The 25811-nt window shown below is 36.4% G+C and overlaps 1 protein-coding gene across 2 annotated transcripts in view; it reads left to right on the forward strand.

Moving 5' to 3' along the window:
* Window positions 1–3576: 3576 nt before the first annotated feature.
* LOC106665949 (LIM/homeobox protein Awh) overlaps window positions 3577–25811 on the forward strand; it is an 80147-nt gene continuing 57912 nt past the window's right edge. For both annotated transcript variants that reach the window (XM_014392778.2, XM_014392786.2), the window contains exon 1: window positions 3577–3755. In XM_014392778.2, the coding sequence (XP_014248264.1) occupies window positions 3711–3755 (45 nt within the window). In that variant the 5' untranslated portion in view covers window positions 3577–3710. The remainder of the gene's footprint in view (window positions 3756–25811) is intronic.

A 25811-nucleotide genomic window follows, 5' to 3' on the forward strand; every position in this document is an offset into this window, starting at 1 on the left:
TAAACATGGAAGATCGCTGAGGTCATCATGATATCTAAACCTGATAAACCACAGCATAGGCTTAGATCATGCAGGCCTGATCTACTGCCACAGTTTTCAAAATTATTCGAAAGACTACTTAAAAGACCAGTTATTGAGGGGAAAAAATAATACCCAGCCATCAAGGCTTTCGAGGAAAGCACTTATTGACCATACAAATGTTCGCAAGGGAGCATTCTAGGTGCCATTCTCTATATCATTTACAGGGTGTCCTACGAAAGATGAAAAAACGACAGGATTTGTGTTATAAAACAAACTTTCAGTACCGTCCGCTTAGGTTGAGTAGATCGTCGTGGGGTATGCTGGTTCTCAGATAGGACAGCAGTAAACAGCACGAGCGCGATTCTTCCAATCAAAAGTCCTACCAATTGTCAAAGCTCTTTACTATGCCACTAACTCCACTATCCACAACGACCTCAAAATTCATTCCATCCTAACACTACAGCTGGAAACGGCACAGACTGGTTTCTCGTAGCATGTGCCCGCGGGCTGTTGCGCTGGCCTTAGTGTTAGTGTGAAAAAAACATTGTGATCACATTTGTACTATGTAAATGTACAGGGTACGAATAAAAACATTAAAAAACAGATAGGATGATCTAAACCAGAGAGAATTGGCAACTGAACAATCAGGGTAATAAGATTTATTGTCCATTATTTTTTACGCTTCAAAATCCTCAATATATTGACATAATTATATTTTTGTTTTATTTCTAATACCTATTTTAATTCCAAATTAACCGTTTTTTACTTCAAATTAACCTTTTTTTAATTTCTACTAAATATTTTGTAACTTCAAATTTACCCTTATTAACTTTAAATTAACACTTTCTTTAAAGCATTAAAAAAGCATAGGAGATGGTCGGTAATACAGGCTTGAAAAATAAAAATCCTGCATGTTTGCTGAATTTTGATTTTTTTTTTTTTATGTATATAAAAGGGTGGGCTCTTTTTTAACTTGAAATTATCCTTTTCAATGTTAACGTTCAACTTAGGAGATGATATGAAATATAAGTATGTCAAGTAAATATTTGCTATTTTTGAATATAAAATAGTTTTAAAAAGTTTTAAATATAAAATAATTGCTCTCTTAAAACTGAATTATTATTTGGATCGTAATTGCACTGAAATTAAAATTAATTATAAAAAGAAACAGTTCTTCTATAATTGAAGATTTTTTAGAAATATAAAATAACTATTTGTACTCTATTTTATAGACCAATTATTTTATATTTTAACAAATGTCGAATCAATTATCTAAGAGCTCAATTATTTTTTATATAAAAAAATCAAAAATTTTCAAATCTTAAACAATATCAAAAGCATATAAAATTGATAAGAGGAATAGCCTTATCAGTCAAATTAACCCATTTTCCCACCCAATTACCCTTCGTACTTTCAAATTCACACTTTTTAATTTTAATTTAACCTATTATAATTTCAACTTAATATTTTATAACTACAATTTAACCTTTTTCCATTTTAACTTAATCTTTTGTAACTTCAAATTAACCTATTTTAATTCCAAATTAACCCTAAAACCTAAAAATTACAAATATGATTAATTAATCATATTATCAATTAATTCAATTAATCATGATCAATTAATTTCTGAGTAGTTCGCATGTGATGATCTGATTTAGCTCATCACTTGGCAAATACACTGACAGGCAAAAAATTCCAGCCAATTGATTTTTTTTTCCATTTTCTCGATAAAAGAAAATTCTGCACTTAATTTGTCTCATTGTTTTTACCGACAAATATTTGTTTATGCTATGTTTTAAATTGGGAATAGCAATTGGAGGTAAATGCGCTTAATCTCTAGTCCAAAACAAGGATAAAGGTGTTTTTGATGTTTACTTTTTAAGGAATTGAAAATGTTTATTTCATTTATTTTATTTCATTTGAATTCTGAAACAATAAACTGTTTAGTTTTCATATTTGTTTTCTTAATTTCAATTTTTAAACTTAAAAATGCAACTTAGTACTGAGGATGTTGCGCATGGTGTGGCACTTATTGATGATGTACGTTCCATCTGGTATGCGGCTATTGCCATCGGAGTTCCCTACGAAACTCTGCGAGACCCGATAGATATTTTCTAGCAACTGTGTGCTACCATAAAAGGCCCGGTTCTGGACGCCCTAGGGTAACAGAACCACAGGATGATCGTTTTTTGACAGAACTTTGCGAAACCCGCATCTTACTCAAGCGATTCATCAGCTCCAGGAAGTTCGAGTTGTCCAAATTTCTGAACGCACTGCTCGAAGAAGATTAAATCAGTATGATGGCTTTTCGCCCCGTAAGAAGACCAGAATTGACCAGAGCACGGCTCGCATTTGCTCGGGAACACAGCCATTGGACTTTGGACGATTGGTCTGCTGTACTTTCTACAGATGAGTGTAGATTTGATCGAGATATGAAGCCTGAAATTTTTCCCAGAGCCAACCTTTTCAACGTACTCACTGATGGTGAGGGCGGGAATTTCTATGGAGAGTCACAGTGGTTGTTATTCGTGGAGGGTCTTTGACGGCCACTCGCTATGTGGATGAAATTTTGGAACATCATGCGTCCTCGATGAAATCGGCGACAATCCTATTCTAATGCGCGATAATGCCCGTCCACATGTCGCTCGCATAGTACAAACGTACCTTGAAGAGCATAACATCAGGGTCTTAGCCTGGCCAGCCCGTTCTCCAGACTTGAACCCCATGGAACAAGGGATAACCTCAAAAGACGAATAAGAGCACGTCCTGATACACTCCACGATCCTGAAAGGACTCTTCGTGAAGAGTGGGCTAACCTCCAGCAAAGAGACATTTCCAGACTGGTAGAAAGTATGCTGAGGCGTCATCGAAATGTAATTACGGCAAGAGGAAGAAATATTGAAATGTTAATTAAAAATTTACAACAAAATTTTTAAAAAAATTTCCGTTTTTTATATATTTTTTTCATTTTTCTTAGCAATTTACATTTTTTTCTTTTTTAGAACAAGTGTCAATTATTAAACGTTGAAAAACTTGAAACTTTGATTAATAAATAAAAATATGTACAAATCAAGTTATATAACAAGTGGGTGGAATTTTTTGCTTGACAGTGTATAAACAACATTTTAACAATTTTTACAACAAATAATTTGTATAAAATGAGCAAGATAAAACAACAAAAAACAGAATGTTTTTTCTATTTTCTAACATAAGGGTGAGTTGGATCGGGGTGGTTGTTTAGTAAATGTAATTGTCGCTCTTTCCTCTTTTTTGTTGTAGAACGGAAGCCGATTCGAACCGTCGAGAGTCTGTAACAATGGAGGGTGTTTGAAATCAGTGTGCAGTGCAAACAAGGGTTGTTTACGTAGTGCGGGTTGCTGAGGAGGGTGAGGCGTTACTCGTGCAACCCCTTTTTCGACGCGGTGGATCGAGGCGGAGCGGGCGCCGTCCAATGGAGCGGCCCGGAATCCCCTCCAGGCGCCTCCAGGAACGCCTCCGACCCCCGGCGCCCCTCCGACCCACTGCGGATACCGATTCTCGGAAGTGGCCCAGGAGGAGCAGTCTTTTCCCACATCTCGCCCGTGGATGGTGTTGCCCGTTTTCCACCGGTTTTACACTCTTCCGGACTGGTTTCCAGGAGTCGAAACCTAGTTCTGTGCCCAGTCACCGAGACCCGACAAAGCCGACTCATGTTAGTTTCAGCCACGGCACCTTTACAATTGCTAGATATGAAGGTAATTAACTATTTTGTCAATAACTAATCTGCACTCGCATAATTTTTCATTTCATAACTTACTCATTCCCATAAGAACCGAATTAAGTCCAATGTTTATGTTTTCTGATCAAATTATCAACGCGCATATCCGGTATCTGACCACTGATCACATACCTTAAACAAGCTTTTGTCTTATTGTTAACTTGTGTAGATTTGTATGTATTTTGTATTTTATTTTGATAAAAATTTAAATTTTATAATGATATTGGTTTCATAAGTACAACTACACTGACAGGCAAAAAATTCCGCCCACTTGTAATATAACTGGATTTCTATATATTTTTATATATTAATCAAAGTTTCAAGTTTTCAACGTTTAATGATTGAGATTTTGTCTAAAAAAGTAAACAAAAATGTAAATTGCTAAGGAAAATGGAAAAAACATAAAAAATGGACAGATAAAATTTGTTTTAATTTTGTTGTAGATTTTTAATTAACATTTCAATAGCACGTATCTGCCTCTTGCCTCAATTACATTTCGATGACGCCTCAGCATACTTTCTACCAGTCTGGAAATGTCTCTTTGCTGGAGGTTTGCTCATTCTTCTCGAAAAGTCCTCTCAAGATCGTAGAATGTATCAGGAAGTGATGCTCTTATTCGTCTTTTGAGGTTATTTCATAAATGTTCGATGGGATTCAAGTCTGGAAAACGGGCTGGCCAGGCTAAGACCCTGATGTTATGCTGTTCAAGGTACGTTTGTACTATGCGAGCGACATGTGGACGGGCATTGTCGTGCATTAGAATAGGATTTTGTAGCTGATTTCGGGGATAGGCAACGCGTCATGTTCCAAAATTTCATCCACATAGCGAGTGGCCGTCAAAGACCCTCCACAACCAACTCTGTGCGACTCTTCATTCAAATTCCCACCCTCACCATCACTGAGCTACGTTGAAAAGGTTGGCTCCGAGGAAAATTACAGGCTTCGTACCTTTCATTTCGCCTTCTTCACACTCTTTCACGCTCATCTGTGGAGTTCGAAGTCGTTCGTTCAAAGTCCAATGGATGTATTCCAGAGCAAATGGGATCCGTGCAACTCAGGTCAATTCTGGTCTTCTTCCTCACCGGTTTGGCAAAATTCTCAGTCAAAAAACCGACATCCTGTGGTTCTCATACCCTAGGGCGTCCAGTCAGCCTTTTATGTTAGGACCCAGTTGCTAGAAAACGTCTAACAGCATTTTGCAGTGTTTTGTAAGGACCTGGCAATAGCCGCATATCTGATAGAACCATCATCAATAAGTGCCACACCATACGCAACATCTTCAGCACTAAGTGGCATTTTTAAATATAAAATTGAAATTAAGAAAACAAAAATTAAAACTAACAGTTTATTGCTTCACATTAATGAAAATGAATAAACATTTTCAATTCCGTAAAAAGTCAACATCAAAAACTCCTTCATCCTAGTTTTGGCTTAAGGATTAAGTCTGTTTACCTCTAATTGATATTCCCAATTTAAAACAGCATAAACAAATATATTTTGATAAAAACAATGAGACAAATTATGGCAGAATTTTCTTTTATCGAGAAAATGAAAAACATCAATTGGGTGGAATTTTTTGCCTGTCAGTGTATTAGAAAATTTAGAATGAACCGTAACTACTCGGTGTGATTAATCTGGTGGAACAAAGCTCAACAAGAAGTAGCTACTCAATCAATAGACAGAATATAAAGATTAGCAAACCTATGTATCACAGGGTCAAGGAGACCAAGTGCACTAGAAACTCTGCTAAACCTACCTCCACTGGAAACATTTATACAAGGAGAGGCTAGGAATAGCTCATTTAGGGTCCAAAAATATTCAAATTGGATAGTAACTAAACAATTCGGGCATACAATTATAATTAACTAAATCAGACACCCTTTCTTGAGACTGACTATATGATCCCGGAAACATTTTTTACAACATCCCAACGGACTGCAAAGGAGAGGAAGAACATAAGAGAGCATCAGATACAATGATATGATATACAGATGGCTCGAAAACAGACGAAGGAACCGGATCGGGTATTTTTTGTACAGGCCAAAGGTATAAGCAGTCAAATTCATTCGGGAAGTACACTTGGCTTTTCTAGCAGAAATGCTTGTGCCCTGGAAAATTTTAAAAGAAGTTACACTGGCAAAAAAATTCTCATAAGATCTGATAGCCAACCAGCTATTAAAGCAACAGTAAAAAAATCACATCAAAATTAGTCAGTGTATGCATCCAAAATATCTAAAACCTAGGGAAACACGACAACCTGATGATATCTTGGGTGCCAAGTCACAGAGGAATTTTGGGTAACGAAAAGCAGACACACTGGAAGAGGAAGATCTGCAAAACCATAAATAGGCCGCGAACCTAAACTTGGGATAACAAAAACACGTACACAATCCTCCATCGAAGAATGAATCCAAAGAAAACAAAAGGAGAAGTAGATAAACCCTAGCGGCGCAGACACAGTAACTTTTGTTAAAACAGCCCTCAACCAAACAAACACACTGCTGCAGTTGAAGATGGCTAGAGGAGTGATAGGACTGCTAACCGGTCACTGGCATCTGAGAAAACATCTACACAACATGGGAAATACAACGATGATCCCATCTGCAGATTACGTAATGAGGAGGAGGAAACAGCCACCCATATCATCTTCGAATGCTAAGCAACAGCTCAATGGAGATTTAACCTAACATATAGAAAAAACTTAAGGAATCAAATTGTAGCAGCGACAGTCAATGACCTGATATTCTAAGGAGAAGGATTGAGTCTATTGCACTGAACTAAGGAACTACAAGGTACAATAGACCAGAAGGCTGCAGTGCCTGCGGACCCCGCTTCCTAGTATCCTCATCACCATCACAAGGCTTTTAGGGCTGAAGAGTTCACTTGGTGATGCATCGAAACGTACTCAAATAAAAAACCTGAGAAGACTTTCAATTAATAAAATATATCACCTACTGTTGACATAATTTGGTCGTTTTTGATCATTTTGTCTAACCCCTCTAGGTTGGCCTGTCAGACCGTTTCGCCTGACACTCACTGAAGATGGCAAAATGCCGAAACCCATCTTCATATTTTCTTTTATTACTTTTATAAACAAATCCGTGATACTTTTGTCAAAAAAATCTTGCACAGCACAGTCGGTAGTTTTTAACTTAGTTTACATATTATGCATATACGTTAGCTAATTTTTTATTACTCAAAAAAGGTAAAAAAAGATACTAGTCAAAAAAGCAAATGTTCACCGGCGTATGGGAAAGAAAGGAAATGAAGCGGAATTGATCTTAACAATTTTTTTTGTAATTTGGTCGTTTTTGATCATTTTCGTCTGCCTTTCGCTACTATCTTGGTCCGTCAGACCCGTTTCGGCTGGCTTCATCTACGATCCAATTTATGATCAATTTTGAGTGGTTGAATACAAGTTGAATTTTATTTAATCCAATTATCTCGAGCCGAAAGCTTAATTTGAAATAAAATCCTTTTTGGTTTGTTTTGTAAAACACAAGCCCGACACAGGCCAAAAGGAACTTTTCAACTGAGAAAATTGCTGGAAAATTTTTTTCTTGGCGATATTGCACTATAGAAGTAAAGTAGGAAAATATCATTAGAAATTAATGTTTATAACGTGTGAACCTGTTTATAATAAAGGTAAACATAATTAGTATACAAAGCCAACCAAACAGGGTTTTTTTAAAAAAACTCTTCTGCTCGACAAAATCGGATTAAATAAACTTAAGGTTCTTTTCAACCACATAAAATCAAACAAAAATTGTCTCATCGCTGACCTAATATTAAACATGTTCACATGTTTCATACCGTCTATTTTTAATAATAATTAATTTTCTAATGATATTGCCAATGTCCTATTTAATTCTATAGTCCAATAACTAACAACGATTTTCGTGTAATTTTCTCGGCAAAAACAAAACGTCCAGCAGTTCCAAAACCTAGATAAAGCAGCCTAATATAACAACATTCTTTGAGAAAACTAAAAATTTGAACTTGGCTGATTCATCACAATGTACTTCTAACTGTGGAATTTATCTTTTTTTAAGCCCCTGATAATTTTGTTTCGTTTGTTTCGATCATGGGCAAACCTGCTGATATATGTACATGTCCAGATTGTGCCTGATTGGTATGCAGATACTTAGAAATCTGAAAAATCCGTGGTGTTTTCAAATAACCGCGGTGATGCTTCGTAAATATTCCCCGCGTATAACGGGAGTCTAAATTTTTTACAGGAATTAATTGCAAATAGATAACTTGAATATTTTTATCCAAAAGAAAGGTTTTTTATTTAAATATGCTTGAATTTTTGCAAAACAAATAATTTAATTCTAGTAGCATTGAGTTTTACTGTGATTATTCAGATATCGTGAGATGCGGTCTGGTGTGATGTAGGTTTCAGAAAAACATTTTCTTTATCGTGCCAACGTTTCGATCTTTATTGAGATCATCTTCAGAGCTCAAAGTGTTTGTTTTCTGCGTAAGTGTGCCATTCTTGCGTGTCGTGTTGAGAGTGTCACACCAAGCAAGAATGGCACACTTACGCAGAAACTTTGAGCCCTGAAGATGATCTCAATAAAGATCGAAACGTTGGCACGATAAAGAAAATGTTTTTCTGAAACCTACATCACACCAGACCGCATCTCACGAATCTGAATAATTATCGACTAACGGTCACTAATCACCACACATTTTTACTGTAATGTAAGAATACAAAAAAAATTAAATTAATTACAATAGTAAACAAAAATGGTTTTTCATAGTTTTATCATTGACAATATATTTTCGGTATCGGTATTCTTTTTCTGTCAAAGAACATCTCTATATCTAAACTTAGCAGAATTTTCTTTTTCATCCCTCGCCAATTCTATAACCCTTAAAAAAAACTTCTCAAACTTTTCTCAGTTGATGAATGCATGACCTTTTCAAAATTTCTGATTCAGAATAGGCCGTACTCGGATAAGTACTAAGGCGTTGCCAAAGCCCGCGAACTTGCCTCGAATGTGAATAAAGTTTGGAAGTGTCATGTGGCTCTTTATAGAAAGCGAGTATGTTGACATACTCTCATCCGCTACGAGAAGTATTCTCGAGCACTACCAGAGAGTTTTTGTCTCTTTTTTTGATTATTTATCAGTGTGAATCTAGTAAGCGGGTCCGTTAAGGCATTCCATTCATTCATATTTAATTAAATACTTTTTATAGTGTAGTACATGGGAATAATGTAAGTTTGAAATGACTGAAGACTTTCAGCTTATAATCAGCATGCATTGGGCACTAGTAGTCCATAGCTGCCGGCCTAGGTGTCCAAGACGGACAAGACCTAGGTCACTTTAATCCCCAACAATAAACCATGTGCTATTAATTTCGACTGAAGAATTTTTTCTTTGCGGTCTGTGGGATGTTAAACCCTGTAATTTTGTCGTTACGGATCACGGTCGGCTTATCGTCTCTTTGCCTGTCTGTCAGACCCATCATTGAAACGGCAGACCAAAAACGATAAGCTTTAAGTTCATAGCTTCGCATCTCCATCCTCCATTTAATTTTCAACTGGAACCTTTTGAAGCACTTGTCACAATTATTACTGATGAATTATTATAAAGGTATAGATTTTATTCCCGAAAATAAATGTATGCCCTTCAATTCAGACACAGGCCATTAAAAGGAAATTTTCCAATTGAGAAAGTTGCTGCAAAATCTTTTTCTTGGCAATATTGTATTACAGAAGTAAAGTTTAGTTGAATTTAGTCAATATCATTAAAAAATTAATGATTATAAAAAAAATGTGTGAACCTGTTTGCAATAGAGATAAACATATTTGTTATACAAAGTCAACCAAACAGGGTTAAAAAAAAATCTGCTCGACAAAATCGCATTAAATAAAAATTAAGTTCATAGTTTCGCATTTCTCCATTGAATTTTCAACTAGAACATTTTGAAGCACTTCTCAAAATTATTAATTTATTGAATGATTATTATAGCGGTATTGATGTTATTACCGAAAATAAATGTATGCCCTTCAATTCAGACACAGGCCAAAAGGAACTTTTCAATTGGGAAAATTGCTGGAAAATCTTTTGGCAATATTGGTTTATAGAAGTAAAGTAGGACAATATCATTAGAAAATTAACGATTATTAAAAATATACGGTATGAAATGTGTGAACCTGTTTATAATACAGATAAACATAATTGTTATACGAAGTCAACCAAACAGATTTTAAAAAAAAAGTCTTCTGCTCGACAAAATCGCATTAAATAAAAATTTAGTTGAGAGCTTCGCATCTCCATCCTCCATTTAATTTTCAACTGGAACCTTTTGAAGCACTCACCTAAATTATTAAGTTATTGAATGATTATTATAGCGGTATTGATGTTATTACCGAAAATAAATGTATGCCCTTCTATTTTATGTTTTTTGACAGATTTCATGGTTTCTGATTTAAAAATCACAATTTGCTTAATTTCATTGTTCTTTTTTTGAGAAAAACCAATACAATTTTCATCAGCAAATGATTTTTTTTAAAGAGGTTTCGCAACAGCAGAGGTCATATAAACCCTCAGGGTGCCGATGTTTTTGAAAAAAAAGCCCATTTGTAAGCATGTCGGGTTTGAATGCAGGGCCGCTGGATTCGAACCCGGGACCTTTACTTTACAGTGATGAGCGCCGTGTTAAAGACTAAACATAGCGGCCACCGACGCCCCCTGATTATGTCTACTTGATATTGCTGATTGTTTATAATATTTTTTATTTAATCGTATTGCCATTTTAAACTCAACAAAAAACTGTTATAGGCAAGTGTTTTTATAATAAATTTTTCGTAACCGATATAGAACAACTGTATTACAAATTATAAGACTTAACTACCCGGAATGTAAAGTAAATAGATGTTAAAGTCAGTTGTAAATTAAATAATTGTAAATGAATTTATAAAAAATAGGATAGGCAGGTATTTCCCAGATGTCCGAATTCAAGTTATGCCCGTAATAATTCCAGCATTAACAATGGCGGTGGAGTTAAATCGCGTGCCTCCAGCGATATTTCAATATAATGCTGAATGAAGACTTAAAAAATCATCTTTCTTCGTGGTAGAAAAAAAAAAAAAAAAAAAAGAGAAAGAGTTCGAAACGGTGAAGGGTATCGGGAAGGGTTGCAGGACCGGACCAATATATCACCGCTGGCCGTATATCAATGGGACATACCGGTGATCAAGTAGAGCTAGCCAGGGCGGCCTCTTTGCCAACTCCCTCCGACCTGTGAATATATTGTTTTGCATATTTCAACTTTTATGCTGGATCCGGCGAGTCAGGCCCGTTCCGGCTGGAACTCCTGGAATTATGGAGAGAAATCCTTCGCCGGTCAACGCGTGCCCTCTATTTTAATAATTCGTATAAACGACAGATTAAAAAAAAAGAAAAAACGGTTCCGTGGTGCATTTTGCTTCCTTTAACATCTATCTTGCAAACATCGACTTGCTCATTTTTTAAATTTATTTTAGCCATAAATAGACGGCTTTCTCATATTTGTGCTGTTACACGGATTTGTTTTATTGCCAACCTGGCCGATAATTTTTATCTCAGAGAATTTTCAACATTTTGTTATTACACAAGGACGCTATGTTTGTACCCGACCTTTAAAATTATTCAGAGAATTTACGACGTAAATGTATTCGTTATGGTCATGAAAGGTTGCTCGATGGGTCCCACATATTTGAAGTATGCAACTCCTTTGTTCTATATAATTACCACCCACTATGAGAATCGTGATACCTGGGACTTCTAGTGAATGTATTTATTAGCGTGTATGTGTATTCCGAGAGGACCGACGGCGGAATATCGAGAACCCCATCGACCCTCTAATTAGGTGTACAATATGTGAAAAAGTTGTTGAGAATGAATGTATTTATTAGCGTGAATTTACGCATTAGCTTGAAAGTGTGATGTGAGAGAGTCGATGGCGGAATATCGAGTACCCCATCGACCCTCGATTAGGTTAGGTGTCTAATATGTGAAAAAGTTGTGTTGTGAGTGAATGTATTTATCAGCGTGAATGTGTGATGTGAGAGAGTCGATGGCAGAATATCGAGTACCCCATCGACACTCAATTAGGTTGGCTGTATACTATGTGAAAAGGTTGTGTTGTGAGTGAACTTATTTATCAGCGCGAATGTGTGATGTGAGAGTCCATGGCAGAATATCGAATACCCCATCGACCCTCAATTAGGTTAGTTGTAGAATATGTGGAAAGAGTAATGGACCAACATGGAGATATCACCACCTTATTTAAAAGAATGATATGTAAATAGCAGTGAATGTATTTAAGAATGAACGTGAGTACGAATGTGCTTAGAAATGCACGCATTGAGTGCTGAATTGACCTAGTTGTTGACAGCAACCGAGCCCAACGGATAAAACTGAGGTCTGTTTTGGAGAAACTTCTCTGTTTTATTGGGTATAGTACTGGTAGATTTATGTCCCTAGCGTGGGTAGTGAATGTATTTATTAACGTGAATGTATTAATGGCGGAATATTGAGCACCCATCGACCCTCAAATAGGTTTAGTTTATGTAATGGTTGATGGAGGAATATCGCCTCCTCCCCTAACTGAGAATGGGTTTGGATTTAGGAACTCCATGCGATGGTTGCTGAATATCCTTAGCTGTTGACAGCACAGGTCCGCGACACCAAATGGTAGTTGAATGTTAAGCTCTCCTGCATGACTTCACTTTATCAACTACCTCGGGTCAATCTTTTTAATAAAGAACCTTTAGAAAAACAATATCGTGAAGGCGAAGTGCTTTTCGAGAGAATTTCGAGGAGAATGCCAGGATTCGAACCTAAGATCTTTATTGGATTGCAATTTTTAAATTTCAGAGTTCTTTTCAGTTATTGAACAATAAATCAGTTCTTAGAACGTTCAAATCAGTACGTATTTATTTAAATTCTTGCCAGATCAAGCGGGTAAGCTTCTAAGAGTAGAAAATTGTGAAGATATGGACTGAGAGTTAGTCAAAGTGTCCCATAATTGGAAGATTTGATCCAGGGGCGATGATCAAAAATAAACAGGAGGGAAAAAGCTGTTTTTTTGGTTCATTAACTTCCTTATTCTACAGATGGTTCCAAGTATGCAGTATGAGCAGAGATAAAACGGCCGATAACAAGCATGGCGATAAATATTTGTTAGCAACCATTTTGTTACATTTTAATATTTTTAGTTTACAGATAGTACTAAATGAAAAGGGTGGGAGTAAAAAATGTAAAACGATAGACAATTGGTATCGATAGTTGAGAAATAGCTTGTGTACGACAGCTGCTGGAAAAACAATCAATTGTATCGTGAAAATTGATCAATTATTAAAATGAAATTATTTATTCAGCGGTACCGTACTTTCGACACGATACACCTTCCTCTACTGTATTGATTCTATTCTTTTAAATGATGAACGTGTAACGTTAGTATGTTTTTCCAAGGGTGTTTAGTGTTTGTCTATTATTAATGAATTCAAGCGTTCAACCACGAAGAAGAACTTTTTCAAAACCTTGCACACTGAAGGCCAAATTGCACCAATTTCGGTTTAAGCTGAGTGGTCTGGAACCTCGATCATAATTTGAACCAGGTTCACAAAAAAAACCGTTCTACCGAACCTCGCGGTTTAATAAATAAGGCGATCTGATGCGTATAAATAAATATGCAAGAAAAATAGCATTATGTTGTTGATTGGAAAAACAAAAGGAGATTAGAACTATGTCTAAGAAAGAACATTCATTCATTTGCATGTCAAAAGTTGATCAATTTTCCTGATTCAAATCGTTTTCATCTTTTGTTGACCAAAAGTCAATCTTTAACAGCACATAAGTTATATTATGAAATGAACTAGTATTAACTCTGAACTAAGTAAAATCCACATTCCACGTTCAAAGTTGAACCTGGTTCATCATTTGAACTTGGTTTAAGGTGAAATGAAAAATGGCAATTTTTAATTTGAAAGGAAGCTGGAAAAAACTTCGAATCCTAACAGGATCACTGACAAGACACTAGACTGAATGGGCATCTGAAGAACTCTGAAGAACGTTCGTGTAATCGAACATGGCATGTGCAGATTACACCAAACCTACTGACAATCTGTGACAAGTATTTTGGGATGTACAACGTATACGTAGAAGATATTCAACTATTGAAACCAGGCCAAATATTTAAGTTTCTTGATGAACGAGAAGTACCGGTGTGCTATAGGTACAGAACAGGAGGAATAATATCTCTTAAATAGCGCAGAGTATTACATACCTCGAACATTAATTACATTTACTCTACAACCCCCGAAGTAAGTTTCATTCACATTCGAGGCAGTTCGGAGTCAAACCAGGTTCATCATTTGAACTCGTTTCAATATAAAATAAAAAACGGCAATTTTGACAGTTGAACTCGGTTTAGTACTAAACTGAGTTTAAACCAAGCGTGCAACGGGTCCTAAATGAACTGTTCGACAGCCGTTCGAAGTTGAACCAAGTTCATCATTTGAACTCGGCCCAACAAAGTTAAAAACGGCAATTTTTAAGTTGAACTCGGTTTAGTACAAACTGTGTTTAAACCAAGTGTGCAACGGGTCCTAAGCGAGCCTTTCGGCGGCCGTTTCATGTTGAACCAGGTTCATCATTTGAACTCGGTCCCACATAAAATTAAAAACGGCAATTTTTAAGTTTAACTCGGTTTAGTACTAAACTGAGTTGAAACCAAGCGTGCAACGAGTCCTAAGTGCACCGTTCGAAGTTGAACCAAGTTCATCATTTGAACTCGGTCCAACCAAGTTAAAAACGGCAATTTTTCAGTTGAACTCGGTTTAATACAAACTGTGTTTACGCCAAGTGTGCAACGGGTCCTAAGCGAGCCTTTCGGCGGCCGTTTCATGTTGAACCAGGTTCATCATTTGAACTCGGTCCCACATAAAATTAAAAACGGCAAATTTTAAATTGAACTCGGTTTAGTACTAACTGAGTTTAAACGAAGTGTGCAACGGGCGAACCTTTAGGCGGCCCAGAAGTCCAAAACGAGCACCGGTGGTTTATTGAGTTTATAAGTTACAAAGTCAAACATTTTAAATACCCAATTGGGCTAGTTTGATTTGGTGTAGGCGTATGATATCATCAGTAACAATCAATATTGTGCATCATCGGCACTCTCCTTGAGATTAACCGGCCGAAGGTCGCTGTGTTTTCAAATCTAGCACCTTGAAGTCCCGTTTGGAACAATTTGTTTTCAGAAAAGGATTTTACATTGAGTAAAGCTGTTGTGTACGGCATAAATTTAGTCTTAATTAATAAACTTGTGTCGTTGTTTGTATGTACGCCGAAGTGGGTGAACTCAGGTGCGGACAGTGGTCGTACAACTCCCCGTCGGGCTGCCAGCGGGGGTCCGTACGTGTCACGACACTGCCCCCGGGATTCGACGTCTCTTTTCTCACTTGGAGTTTTGGTTTATCGGCCGAATAAACATCGGCCGAAGACAGGTGGACACGATATCGGAATGCCAACGCCAGTTCCAATATGTTTATTTACGAGTTGCGAGACTACGGCTTAATAAATAACAAAACGGCCAATAGCGTTTGTGTTGTCGTGTGATGTATGAAGAATGTAGGACGCTAACAGTACGCTCCTTTTATAAATTATTTCTGACTTGGGCAGAAACGCGACAACGAAATGGAAGGCGACGGGAGAAAATGACATCAATCCGACAGAATTGGTTGCTTGAGTACACACGATATTATTATATATTATTATATTATAATATTATTATATTCTACGGTTGTGTTGTACATCCCAAAAACACTTCTTCCTGTGGACAAATGTGGCGCTGTACTTTGAAAGTAGGTGTGTTGATGTCTTTCTGCTTCGTTCGTGTTGGGTTATGACAATATTTTTCAGATGTCCTTCAGTCTGCAGTGTTCTGTCAAGAATGAATGAATGAAATGAATGAAAAAGTACTTCGTTAGATAAACAAAAGAGAGTAAAAGAAAAAAAAATTGTACATAACCAAAAAGCACATAACGGCAATGGTTATCAACCGTCTGCCGGAGTCGGACTATACATTTTTAGTAAACAAGAAACACATTTCTTCTTAAGGAATAAACAAAAGAAAGAGAAAAAAAAACTATATAAGTAAACTAAAATAACAACATATCTATTTATGCACATATAAATAACCAGGGTGTCTCTGATAAATACAGTAAACATTTAATAATTGAAATAAAAAACAAGCATTTTCCTGTGGTTCCAGGCTTCCATCGCAAACTTTATCAGATTTAAAGACTCGGGGTTATTTAATAAAGATATTAGGTGCTCTCTCGTCAACGTGGGCAAGCCTATATGCCGTGCTCGGAATTCCGCTAAAACTGGGCATTCTGCTAGAAAATGAAAACAATTTTCTTGAGCCTGCCTGTTGCAGCGAGAGCACCCATCGGAACTATTGACTCTTGTGGGGTTATAATTAAGGTACAGTAACTCGCACCTAATTTTGGAAAAACCAGCGAGCTAGCGGAATGGACGGAATTTTAGAATTTTGCGCTATGTTCAAGAAAGGTTGACTGATATTAAGGTCCTTATACAGCAAAAACCTAGAAGAATTTTGAGCATGAAGGAGACATTTCATTCTGTGAGAAGTGCGGATCGGATATTGTTAATTAATTTTGAGTGTAAAAGTGGCCACTCTTTGAAATTGTCCAGGGAAAAATTGTCATTCAGCTGAAATTGTTGAGCCAAGTTATTCCAGGAAGAGAACCATGATATTTTGGACCTTATGATTTCCAGCGCTGTATTCTTAGGAAGGCGGTAGTTAGGAAGGTTTAGAACCCTGCAGACAGGAAGTATGTAAATGTAATGTAAATTGAAACAAAAGTTCAGCTGAGGTCTCGAGGTAGATCATGTAGTTAGGCGTGAAAGAAGGTGACAAATTTTACGGATAAAATAGCGTTGTAGGGATTCAATTGTTTCATAGCGCTGGAAACCCCAAGCCTGGGAAGCATAGGACACAATCGAGCGGCAAACAGCCAAAAACAGCTTGTATTTGCTGCACACCGGGACAAGATTATTGGAAGTGAATTTAGCCCAAATTGAATTCAATGCATATTTTGCAATATGAGTTTTTCGCTTGAGATGACCAGTGAAAGTTTAGGGGTGAGAATTAGGCCCAAATATATATACTGACTGTTTCAATGCAAGAGCCTTTAAAATACCAGCGTTCATTAGCCGCAAGCCTGCCTCCCCTACGAAAAACCATAATTTTGGATTTGTTTAGGTTGAACGAAAGATTCCGTTTATTACAGTAAGTCTCTAAGGCATTAATATTTTTTTGCAGGGTAACCGGTGAGTCTGACAGAATCACAATATCGTCCGCGTACAAAAGAGTCTTTATTTCAATATTTCCATAGCGTATACCGTATTCAAGACAATCAGGGAGATCGTCGAGGAAAAGGGAGAATAATAAAGGACTCAAGTTACATCCCTGTCTAACCCCTGAGCGCACGTCAAAATATCCCGAGATATCCCCCTCCCCAACGACTGCAGAGCAAGATTGTGTAAATAAGGATTTCAATATTGAAAGAATTTTTATTGAGAAACCAAGGTTGCTGAGTTTAAGTATAAGCGCGTTCCTATCCACACAGTCAAAGGCAGCCTTAAGATCCACGAAGAAGCCATATACTTTCTTATTTTTGTTTAAATGTAGATTAATAATGTTGATCTATCTTGTCAAGAATATGTCAGCATTCAAAGTTTTACCTGCTTCCTTTGATGCATCTATTCTTTCCTACCAAGCTACCAGGTTCTTGTATTGTTTATGTCCAATTGAAATCCTCTGTTTTCCATTTTCGTTTTGTCTTTTTGTTTAAGATACTCTTTGATAGTTTGAACCCGAGGCAATAAAAGAGCTCAGGACCTATCAGCTGTATAGCAGCCTTTTTCCTTGCAAGGCATCCGCTCTATCAATGGCCTCTACTCCACCTGGGACCCAGCAAATCTCCACTTTAATCGTCTGACGGGATTATAGGGATATTGGATATGGTTTGGTTGGTGGGTTAGGGTGAGTGGAACTTAGAAACTTTGGGATTAATTTATTTATAAAGGGTATTTTGAGGAGGTTGTGGAGCATTGGAGTGATCGTTGATTGTGAGGTTTTTGGATTGGACAGACTGAATTCGATGGATATTGGTAGGTTTAGTGGTGCCCTTGTGTAGTCGGTTTTAAGGATTTGAGGGGCTTTGCTTCTGTCGGTAATTATAACATTGGTCCATTTGTTTTCGTTAATTTTCTATCCTCTACTCGGCTATTCGCTGGAGTGCCTTGATGCCGTGCATCAAGTCGATTTTTCAGTGGCTCAAATTCGATTTCTTTTTAATTGGATATCTGGCATCGTTGTAACACCTTGGAGAGTTCAATAATTGAGCTATCACGTTCGACCACAATTGGACTTAAAGCCTTAATAGGTTCGAAGTCGTGGATAAAAGCCGGCGACTTTCATTCACGATTTCCGTTCGGCAGAAAAAGTAATATAAAAGTCTTTATATCCAAGATGGTCGCGGAGGGAGCCATCGAATTTCACTCTGTGCTTTGACCGGTGTGCACATAAAAAGTAAACGAGGGTTTTTTTTATAATGGTAGTAACTTCCTATGAGGTGGGTTTTTTTCAAAAATCCGAGGGGTGGTTCGTTCCGTGTCAATGCCATGGATGCTGATGGTTGTCTTATGGCATGAATTTCAGTTAACGCTAATTGGCCGGTGTCGTTTGATTACCGTTTCAAACGAACGAATCATACATTTTACGCGGTACACCAACGGGCTCTTTTTCTATTTTCTTCGTGATCAAAGTTGACGGCCGAACTCCTAAGCGTTATTGTCATATCCGAGAGGGAGTCGCGGGAATAAAAGAGGCGGTGGCTTGTCACAGGCCGGAGGAATTCACCGGAGTCATTGGAAGACCATTAATAGAGTCTAGCGGCTTAGATGATTAGCTGACTTGATTCTCGAGCCTTATTCCTATCCCTCTCGCACGCTCTTTTTCTCCCTCTCTCCCTCTCACTCTTTACACCCTCTCTCCCACCATCGTTCATGAGACGACACGACCCGGTCTTCCTCTCTCTCTTTTCTCAAGATAGGCAATCAATCATGAAAAGTGACATATGCTTCAGACCGACCTCTCACACCCTCAAGTAGCCGGTTCTAACTTATTTTCATTATTGGCTTTTATAAAATAACCATCGGGATAGCAGCCCCTGCACCGTGGTGGGTTGACTAAAACAATCTATAGTACGAAGCATTACCTTATACAATGTAATTTTGTCAAGGTTTCTCCAGAAAGCACAGAAAAATGATTTTTCACCCGATTAAAATTGACAATAATTAAACAGTGGGATTGATTGATCAAATTCGACGTCTAGACACACAAAAAACAACACTATTTTTTTATTTAATACTTACAAAATTAAAATGTTTCTGCTTGGAATATATCAATACTTTGTTTAGAGAACCCGTGAAACCCCAGGCTGCATTGTTCTTTGCACCAAAAAACGTCATCTTCAGCAGATTCCTGTTCTTCCTGGCAATATCTGCATAGGATTTTTTTTCCGCTGCTTCAGTTTCTGTGCCTTAGGCGTCCGCAGTGTCGACAGCAGTCTAACTATTTTTCTATGTTCGTCCGAATAATACGGCCCTTGTTTTTTCCTATGGTTCTTTGATATAATAAAATCCTGTAATAAAATCCCTATGAACCGGGGACTTAGTCTTATTCGCCTGATGGATCTACGTTTTTGACAGTTTAGTATGCCGCATGTGCGGCAGATAGATGCCCTCGGACTTGCCTTGGATTTATCGGCCCCTTCGTGTCTTGGTATTCAGACAGGAATTTTGCTGTTGTCGCTAATGTCTGATGATTTAATTCCAAACTCCCCTGGTCTTTACTACCCATTCGACACTAGTGCTATCCTGGCTGTCCGAATAGCTATTCTTTTGTTAATATTATATAGCTTAGGCTCATTGATCATTAGCCACAGATACAAGGTACTGGAGATGCCTGATGACGCCATGACCCCAAAAAGCTGGATAAAAAAAGTTCAAATTAAAATTCCTGATAGAACTGATTGTGAGCAGGGGATCCCGTTTAATACTGACTAGAGAGCTTTTTCCCGTCAAATTAACCCGTTTTAACAGCAAATTAACATTTTTAATTTCAGCTTAACCTTTCTTAATTTCAAATTAACCTTTTTAACTTTGGATTAACCTTTTTTATTTCGTGTCATGCACTTTTTAAAAATTAAACGAACTTTTTAAACTTCAAATTAACCTTTTAATCAAACTAACCCTTTTTAATTTAAAAATAACATTTGTTAAATAAATTAACTTTTTAAACTTCAAATTAACCTTCCAAAACATCAAAACTAACCCTTTTTAATTTCAAATGAACTTTTTTAAATTTCAAATTAACCTTTTAATACATCAAACTAACCCTTTTTAATTTTGAATTAACTTTTGTTAAATAAATGAACTTTTTTTAACTTCAAATTAAGCATTTTTGATTTCATGCTCTTTTTAAAACTTAAATGAACTTTTTAAGCTTCAAATTAACCTTTTTTGTTTCCAATTTAACCCTTTTTAAGTTTCAAATTAACCATTTTATATTTCAAATTGACCTTTTTTGTGTTCAACTTAACTTTATTAAATTTCAAATGAAGTTTTTAACTAAAATTAAAATTTTTAAACTTCATATTCACCTTTTTTAAAGACAAATTAAATTTTTTCAAATTTCCAATTAACCTTTTTTATTTTCAAATGAACTTTTTTAAAATTTCTAATTAACATTTTAAACTAAAATTAACTTTTCTTAACTTTAAATTAACCTTATAATGTTCAAATTAAAGTTTTTTATTTTGAAATTAACCCTTTTTGTTTTCAAATATACCTTGTTTTTTAATTCCAATTAACTTTTTTAAAATTTCAGTTTTTTTGAACTGAAATTAACTTTTTAAACTTCCAATTAACCTTTCTTATTCTCAAATTAACCTTTTTTCTCTTCCAATTAATTTTTTTAGCTTGAAACAAACCCTTTCCTTAAAGACTTAAATAATTTAGGATATGTATGAAACATAAGTATCTAATTGTAATGAAATCTCACAGTAAAGAAATAAAAAAAAAATCTTTGACCAAACTTAAAGTCTCCAGAAACATATGAGGGAGGTAAAAACATGAATTTTATATATATATGTATAGTATAATTTATGTTTTTTATGTACATGTTACTAAAAAAAAAAAAAAAAAATGATTTGAACTGTATGAATGTGGTGTGATTGAAAGTAACACTATTTTCACAAGGAAACAGTCTGTCTCCTTCTGTTCAAAACTATATTTTACAATCGGTTTTATTTTTTATGTAAATTGATTGTTCATCATGTTTGGAATTAAGTCTCAACAGACTTTTATCTCCTCTAAACTCTTTATAAAGTGAAGGACGACTGTTTTGAAGGGGGTGGACGAACAAGATGTCACACTTGTTATGTTTATCAATCATAAAAATGGTACTTAGCAGAGGAACACCCAGTTCAGAGAAGAGGCATAAATCAACAGTTTAAAACCAAACCTTTTCAAACGGCCGAAACACTTTATAGTTTATTAATCCTCGTAAATCCGAGAAAAACCCACGTTCTCCGGCAAAAAGGAGCTCATCCTAAATTTAAACCCGATATCGATTGTTAAGCAGGGATTAAGATAGAGTGAAATAAAGCCCCTTGTTATTTATCAAATATAAAAGTGATTTTGTTTTGACATTTGATGGAAATTGCTCTATATAAAAATAAGGCCTACACTGCATATTAAACTTTGTTTTATGGCCTATGGTATACAGAGATAAATTTTTGAAATGAATCGGTAAGCTTATGCCAATTTACGAGAAAAACAACAAAATTTTTTTGCAGTTTTGTAGTTCGATAGGTTGTGGAGAAAATTTGAGTTTGTATGTAAGCGTTATGCCAAGATCTTTACATGAGGTTATAGTTTGTAATGGCAAATTTTTTTTCAAAATAGGAAGAATTAGTTTTTTTTAATATCAAAACTATAAAAATAAGAAGTGGCGAGTTTGACAGACGTAAATTTAATTTTGGGCCTTCGGCAAATAGAGAAAGCTTGTTCGTTATGTCCCGCCTAGTTGAAGGGTGCAATTCCTTGGCTCAATAAGTGCAGTGATGGTGGAATATTGAATACCCCGCCGACCCTCAATTACATTATGTAATAGGTTTAAAGGAATATTGCATTGACTGCTGGAATGACCTAGAAATGGTAGCCAATGGAACCCAACCTCTTCGGCTGGAAGGATCAGACCGGTGTCTGACTCCGGATTACAAAAGCTGGAATCGACCTAACTTCCTATTCAAGCGTTGGGTGTCTCGGAAATGTGGTCAAATCTCTTAACATATATTTTTTATACTGTCCAATTAAAAAACTAAGTTGAAAAATTTCAAGATGTCGTGGTTGAATAAAGGAACGGAGAACTTGGAATTTTTCAACCTATCAATAGAGAAAATAATCAAGCGTTTAACAATCCCAGTTATATTAATTGTGGCGTTACACAGGGAAATGTTTTCGAGCTCCTGGCCCATCATCAGAAATTAAACATAGAGAAATCTCATGGTATAATTCACAATCTGAAGGCACACCCTTCAGTAATTTCCAATTTTTTAAATAAAAGTATTTATACCTGGACTATGTCAATGATACATATATATTATTTGAAATGATAAATGATGGAGTGAGTGTGGTGTTCAATCCTTTTAAAAAGATAGTTCCTACTCACAGTTGTTTTTCAACGATCCGGATTTCGAGCCTTTTAGCTCATCATCAGGTTGAAGGACTTCTACAAACACGTCTCTCGACATCAATTGCAAAAGTGAACCCGCTGATACCTCCGCCAACGCGACGTTCCAATTAGCAGCTGATCTTTCTAATGGCGCTCAATTTGAACGTGCGAAAAGCGGAAATTATAACACAAATAAATATTAGAATAATAAATACTTAATATTACTATAAATTAGTATAAAAATAATTAGATTAATTATTTGGATGTTTGATATTATTTATGTACATATTTAAAATGGCAGGTAGATCAAAATCTGTTATATTATTAATGCATTTATCACCATGTTCAATTTTATATTTTTTATTTCACTATTTTCGTGGTCCGCTTGACCAATTAATTGTTTTATATTTTTTAATTTCAAATTTCTCAAACCAATCTAATTCTTTCCCTTTGTTGAAATTGGATGTTCATGTCGAGAGACGTGGTTGTAGAAGTCCTTCAACCTGATGATGAGCTAAAAGGTTCGAAATCCGGATCGTTGAAAAACAACTTACTGTGAGTAGGAACTATCTTTTTAAAAAGGATTATATATTATTTTTCCACCCCCTTTATTATATAGCTATTTTTATTTAAAAAATTGGAAATTACTGTTGGGCGTGCCTTCAGATTGTGAATTATACCATGAGATTTCTCTATTTTTAGTTTCCGATGATGGGCCAGAAGCCCGAACGTCCATGTAATTTACTAAATTTAACAAAGGTTTTCAACCACGGAGATCTTGGAATTTTTCAACCTGGATACCAAGGAGAAAACCGGAACCTGACGCAGTCCCAGGAGTGGACGCAGCTAGAACGGAACTTGCATGGAGAGATTTGCGGTATTTTTGGGAATTATACCATGAGATTTCTCTATGTTTAGTTTCTGATGATGGGCCAGGAGCCCGAAACGTCCATGTAATTTACTAAATTGAATAAAAGTTTTCAACCACGGAGATCATGAAATTTTTCAACCTGTCTATAGAGAAGATATGAACCGTGGAGTTGGTAATATATAAAATAAGAGGATTTCATCCCCGGGATACCAAGGAGAAAACCGGAACCTGACGCAGCCCCAGGAGTGGACGCAGCTAGAACCGAACTTGCATGGAGAGATTTGCAGTATTTTTGGGAATTATACCATGAGATTTCTCTATGTTTAGCATCTGATGATGGGCCAGGAGCCCGAAATGTCCATGTAATTTACTAAATTTAACAAAGGTTTTCAACCACGGAGTTCATGAAATTTTTCAACCTATCTATAGAGAAGATATGAACCGTGGAGGTGGTAATATATAAAATAAGAGGATTTCATCCCCGGGATACCAAGGAGAAAACCGGAACCTGACGCAGCCCCAGGAGTGGACGCAGCTAGAACGGAACTTGCATGGAGAGATTTGCGGTATTTTTGGGAATTATACCATGAGATTTCTCTATGTTTAGCATCTGATGATGGGCCAGGAGCCCGAAACGCCATGTAATTTACTAAATTTAACAAAGGTTTTCAACCACGGAGATCTTGGAATTTTTCAACCTGTCTACAGAGAAGATATGAACCGTGGAGTTGGTAAAATTTAAAAAACTAAGTGGAACGCTGGTATTCCAACTCAGGACCTCTAGAGTGGCAAATACAAGTCGGACATCCTAACCCCTAGGCCACTGCGTTTTTATTTTATTCATATAGCTGTGGCAATAGCTTTGGAAAGTTTTCGAGTCGAACTATCAAACTTTCGCCTTTTGTTTTAATTGAAAAGCGAATAATTTGAAGTTAGTTTTTTAATATATAACATGAACGCTTGAATACAGTTACGGTAAATAGGATTTAGTTCAAAAGTAATATATTGGGTATCAATTCTCGTTTAGAACAGTTAAGAGGCTGTGGTCCGTCCCTCCCCGCAAATTTGCAGTAGAAAGACATGTGTTTCTAAATGTGGTAAAGGTGTGATAATCTCCATCGCCCTCTCCTTCTTTTCCGTTCACTCCCCTTTTCATTGGAGTCTGTTTGTTACCGGTGTTTGTTACCTCCCGAGGGTGTGAATAGGGTTTGAGCCATTGTCATCCCCCCGGGCGACAATGCGGTTCGGATCCGACTCGCCGGTCACAATGAAAAGTCGACAAAGGCACTCCATCTGACTCGGAACTTTAATGTACTGCCAAAATCCGATCCCCTCCGACTGACTTCACACTGACCCGACTGTTTAAACGGCTTCTTAGCACTCGTTAAAAACTAATTTGCCCCTTTTCGACACTGTTTTATCCGGGTTAAAACAGATTCTTAACGATCGTGTATTTGCCGAAGCCCACGCGTTTGTATGCCCGGCCGAACTATCGAACCTGCAAAGGATACATGTCCCTCAATCAAGTCCCTACCCACCGAAAGTAAACAATAACACCTACTTGGTGATTTGCATGAACCAACAGTGCTCATCACAAAGAAAACACTCCATAGATTTTAAGGAAAAAGTGAAGGGCGTATAAATTCAAGCATGGGATTTATTTACGTCATCCATTTTTATGTTTGTAAGGATGTGATCTGATGTATGCTGTATTTGGAGTGTATCAATTCTCGAGAGAAATATCATCAGTTTTTATTTATTCCAACCATTTAAAAGAATATTAAAAATGATCACAACGGATATTTTTATTATACATTCATTAAACGATTTTTAGCATAAACATTTCAAACTGTTTTCTTTCTTTTTTGTCTTTCTACATTAGTCATCGCCAGCCCTATCTTTCTTAGCTTTTGTTTACGTGTCTTTCTCGTGTTTTAAATGTTCTTTTATTGTTTCTCCAGCAAATTTATGATGTTTTATGATATAATAATACTATCTGTCTCACTTTTTTATTTTATTGCTGGCCTCTCTGCACTCAAGGCCTCGTCTATTGTAGATAACATACTACGCTATAAGTAATACGCTATCACGGAGTACTCCATATTCCTCGGGATAATTGGGGATAAGGCCTCTATTCACGCTAATAAATTACATTCAGATATTCGTTGACACTACCCCAAAATAATCGACATTCCTCAGTGTAATTGGGGGATAACCCCTTCATTCACGCTAATAAATTAAAACCATACATTCATTACCACTAACCCCAAGTTAATTGAATTTTCCTTAGTGTAATTGGGGATGTCATCTATTCACGCTAATAAATTAGATGCA

The sequence above is a fragment of the Cimex lectularius genome, unplaced genomic scaffold (assembly GCF_000648675.2).
Source record: "Cimex lectularius strain Harlan isolate CLEC.00 unplaced genomic scaffold, Clec_2.1 scaffold23, whole genome shotgun sequence".
NCBI lineage: Eukaryota > Metazoa > Arthropoda > Insecta > Hemiptera > Cimicidae > Cimex > Cimex lectularius.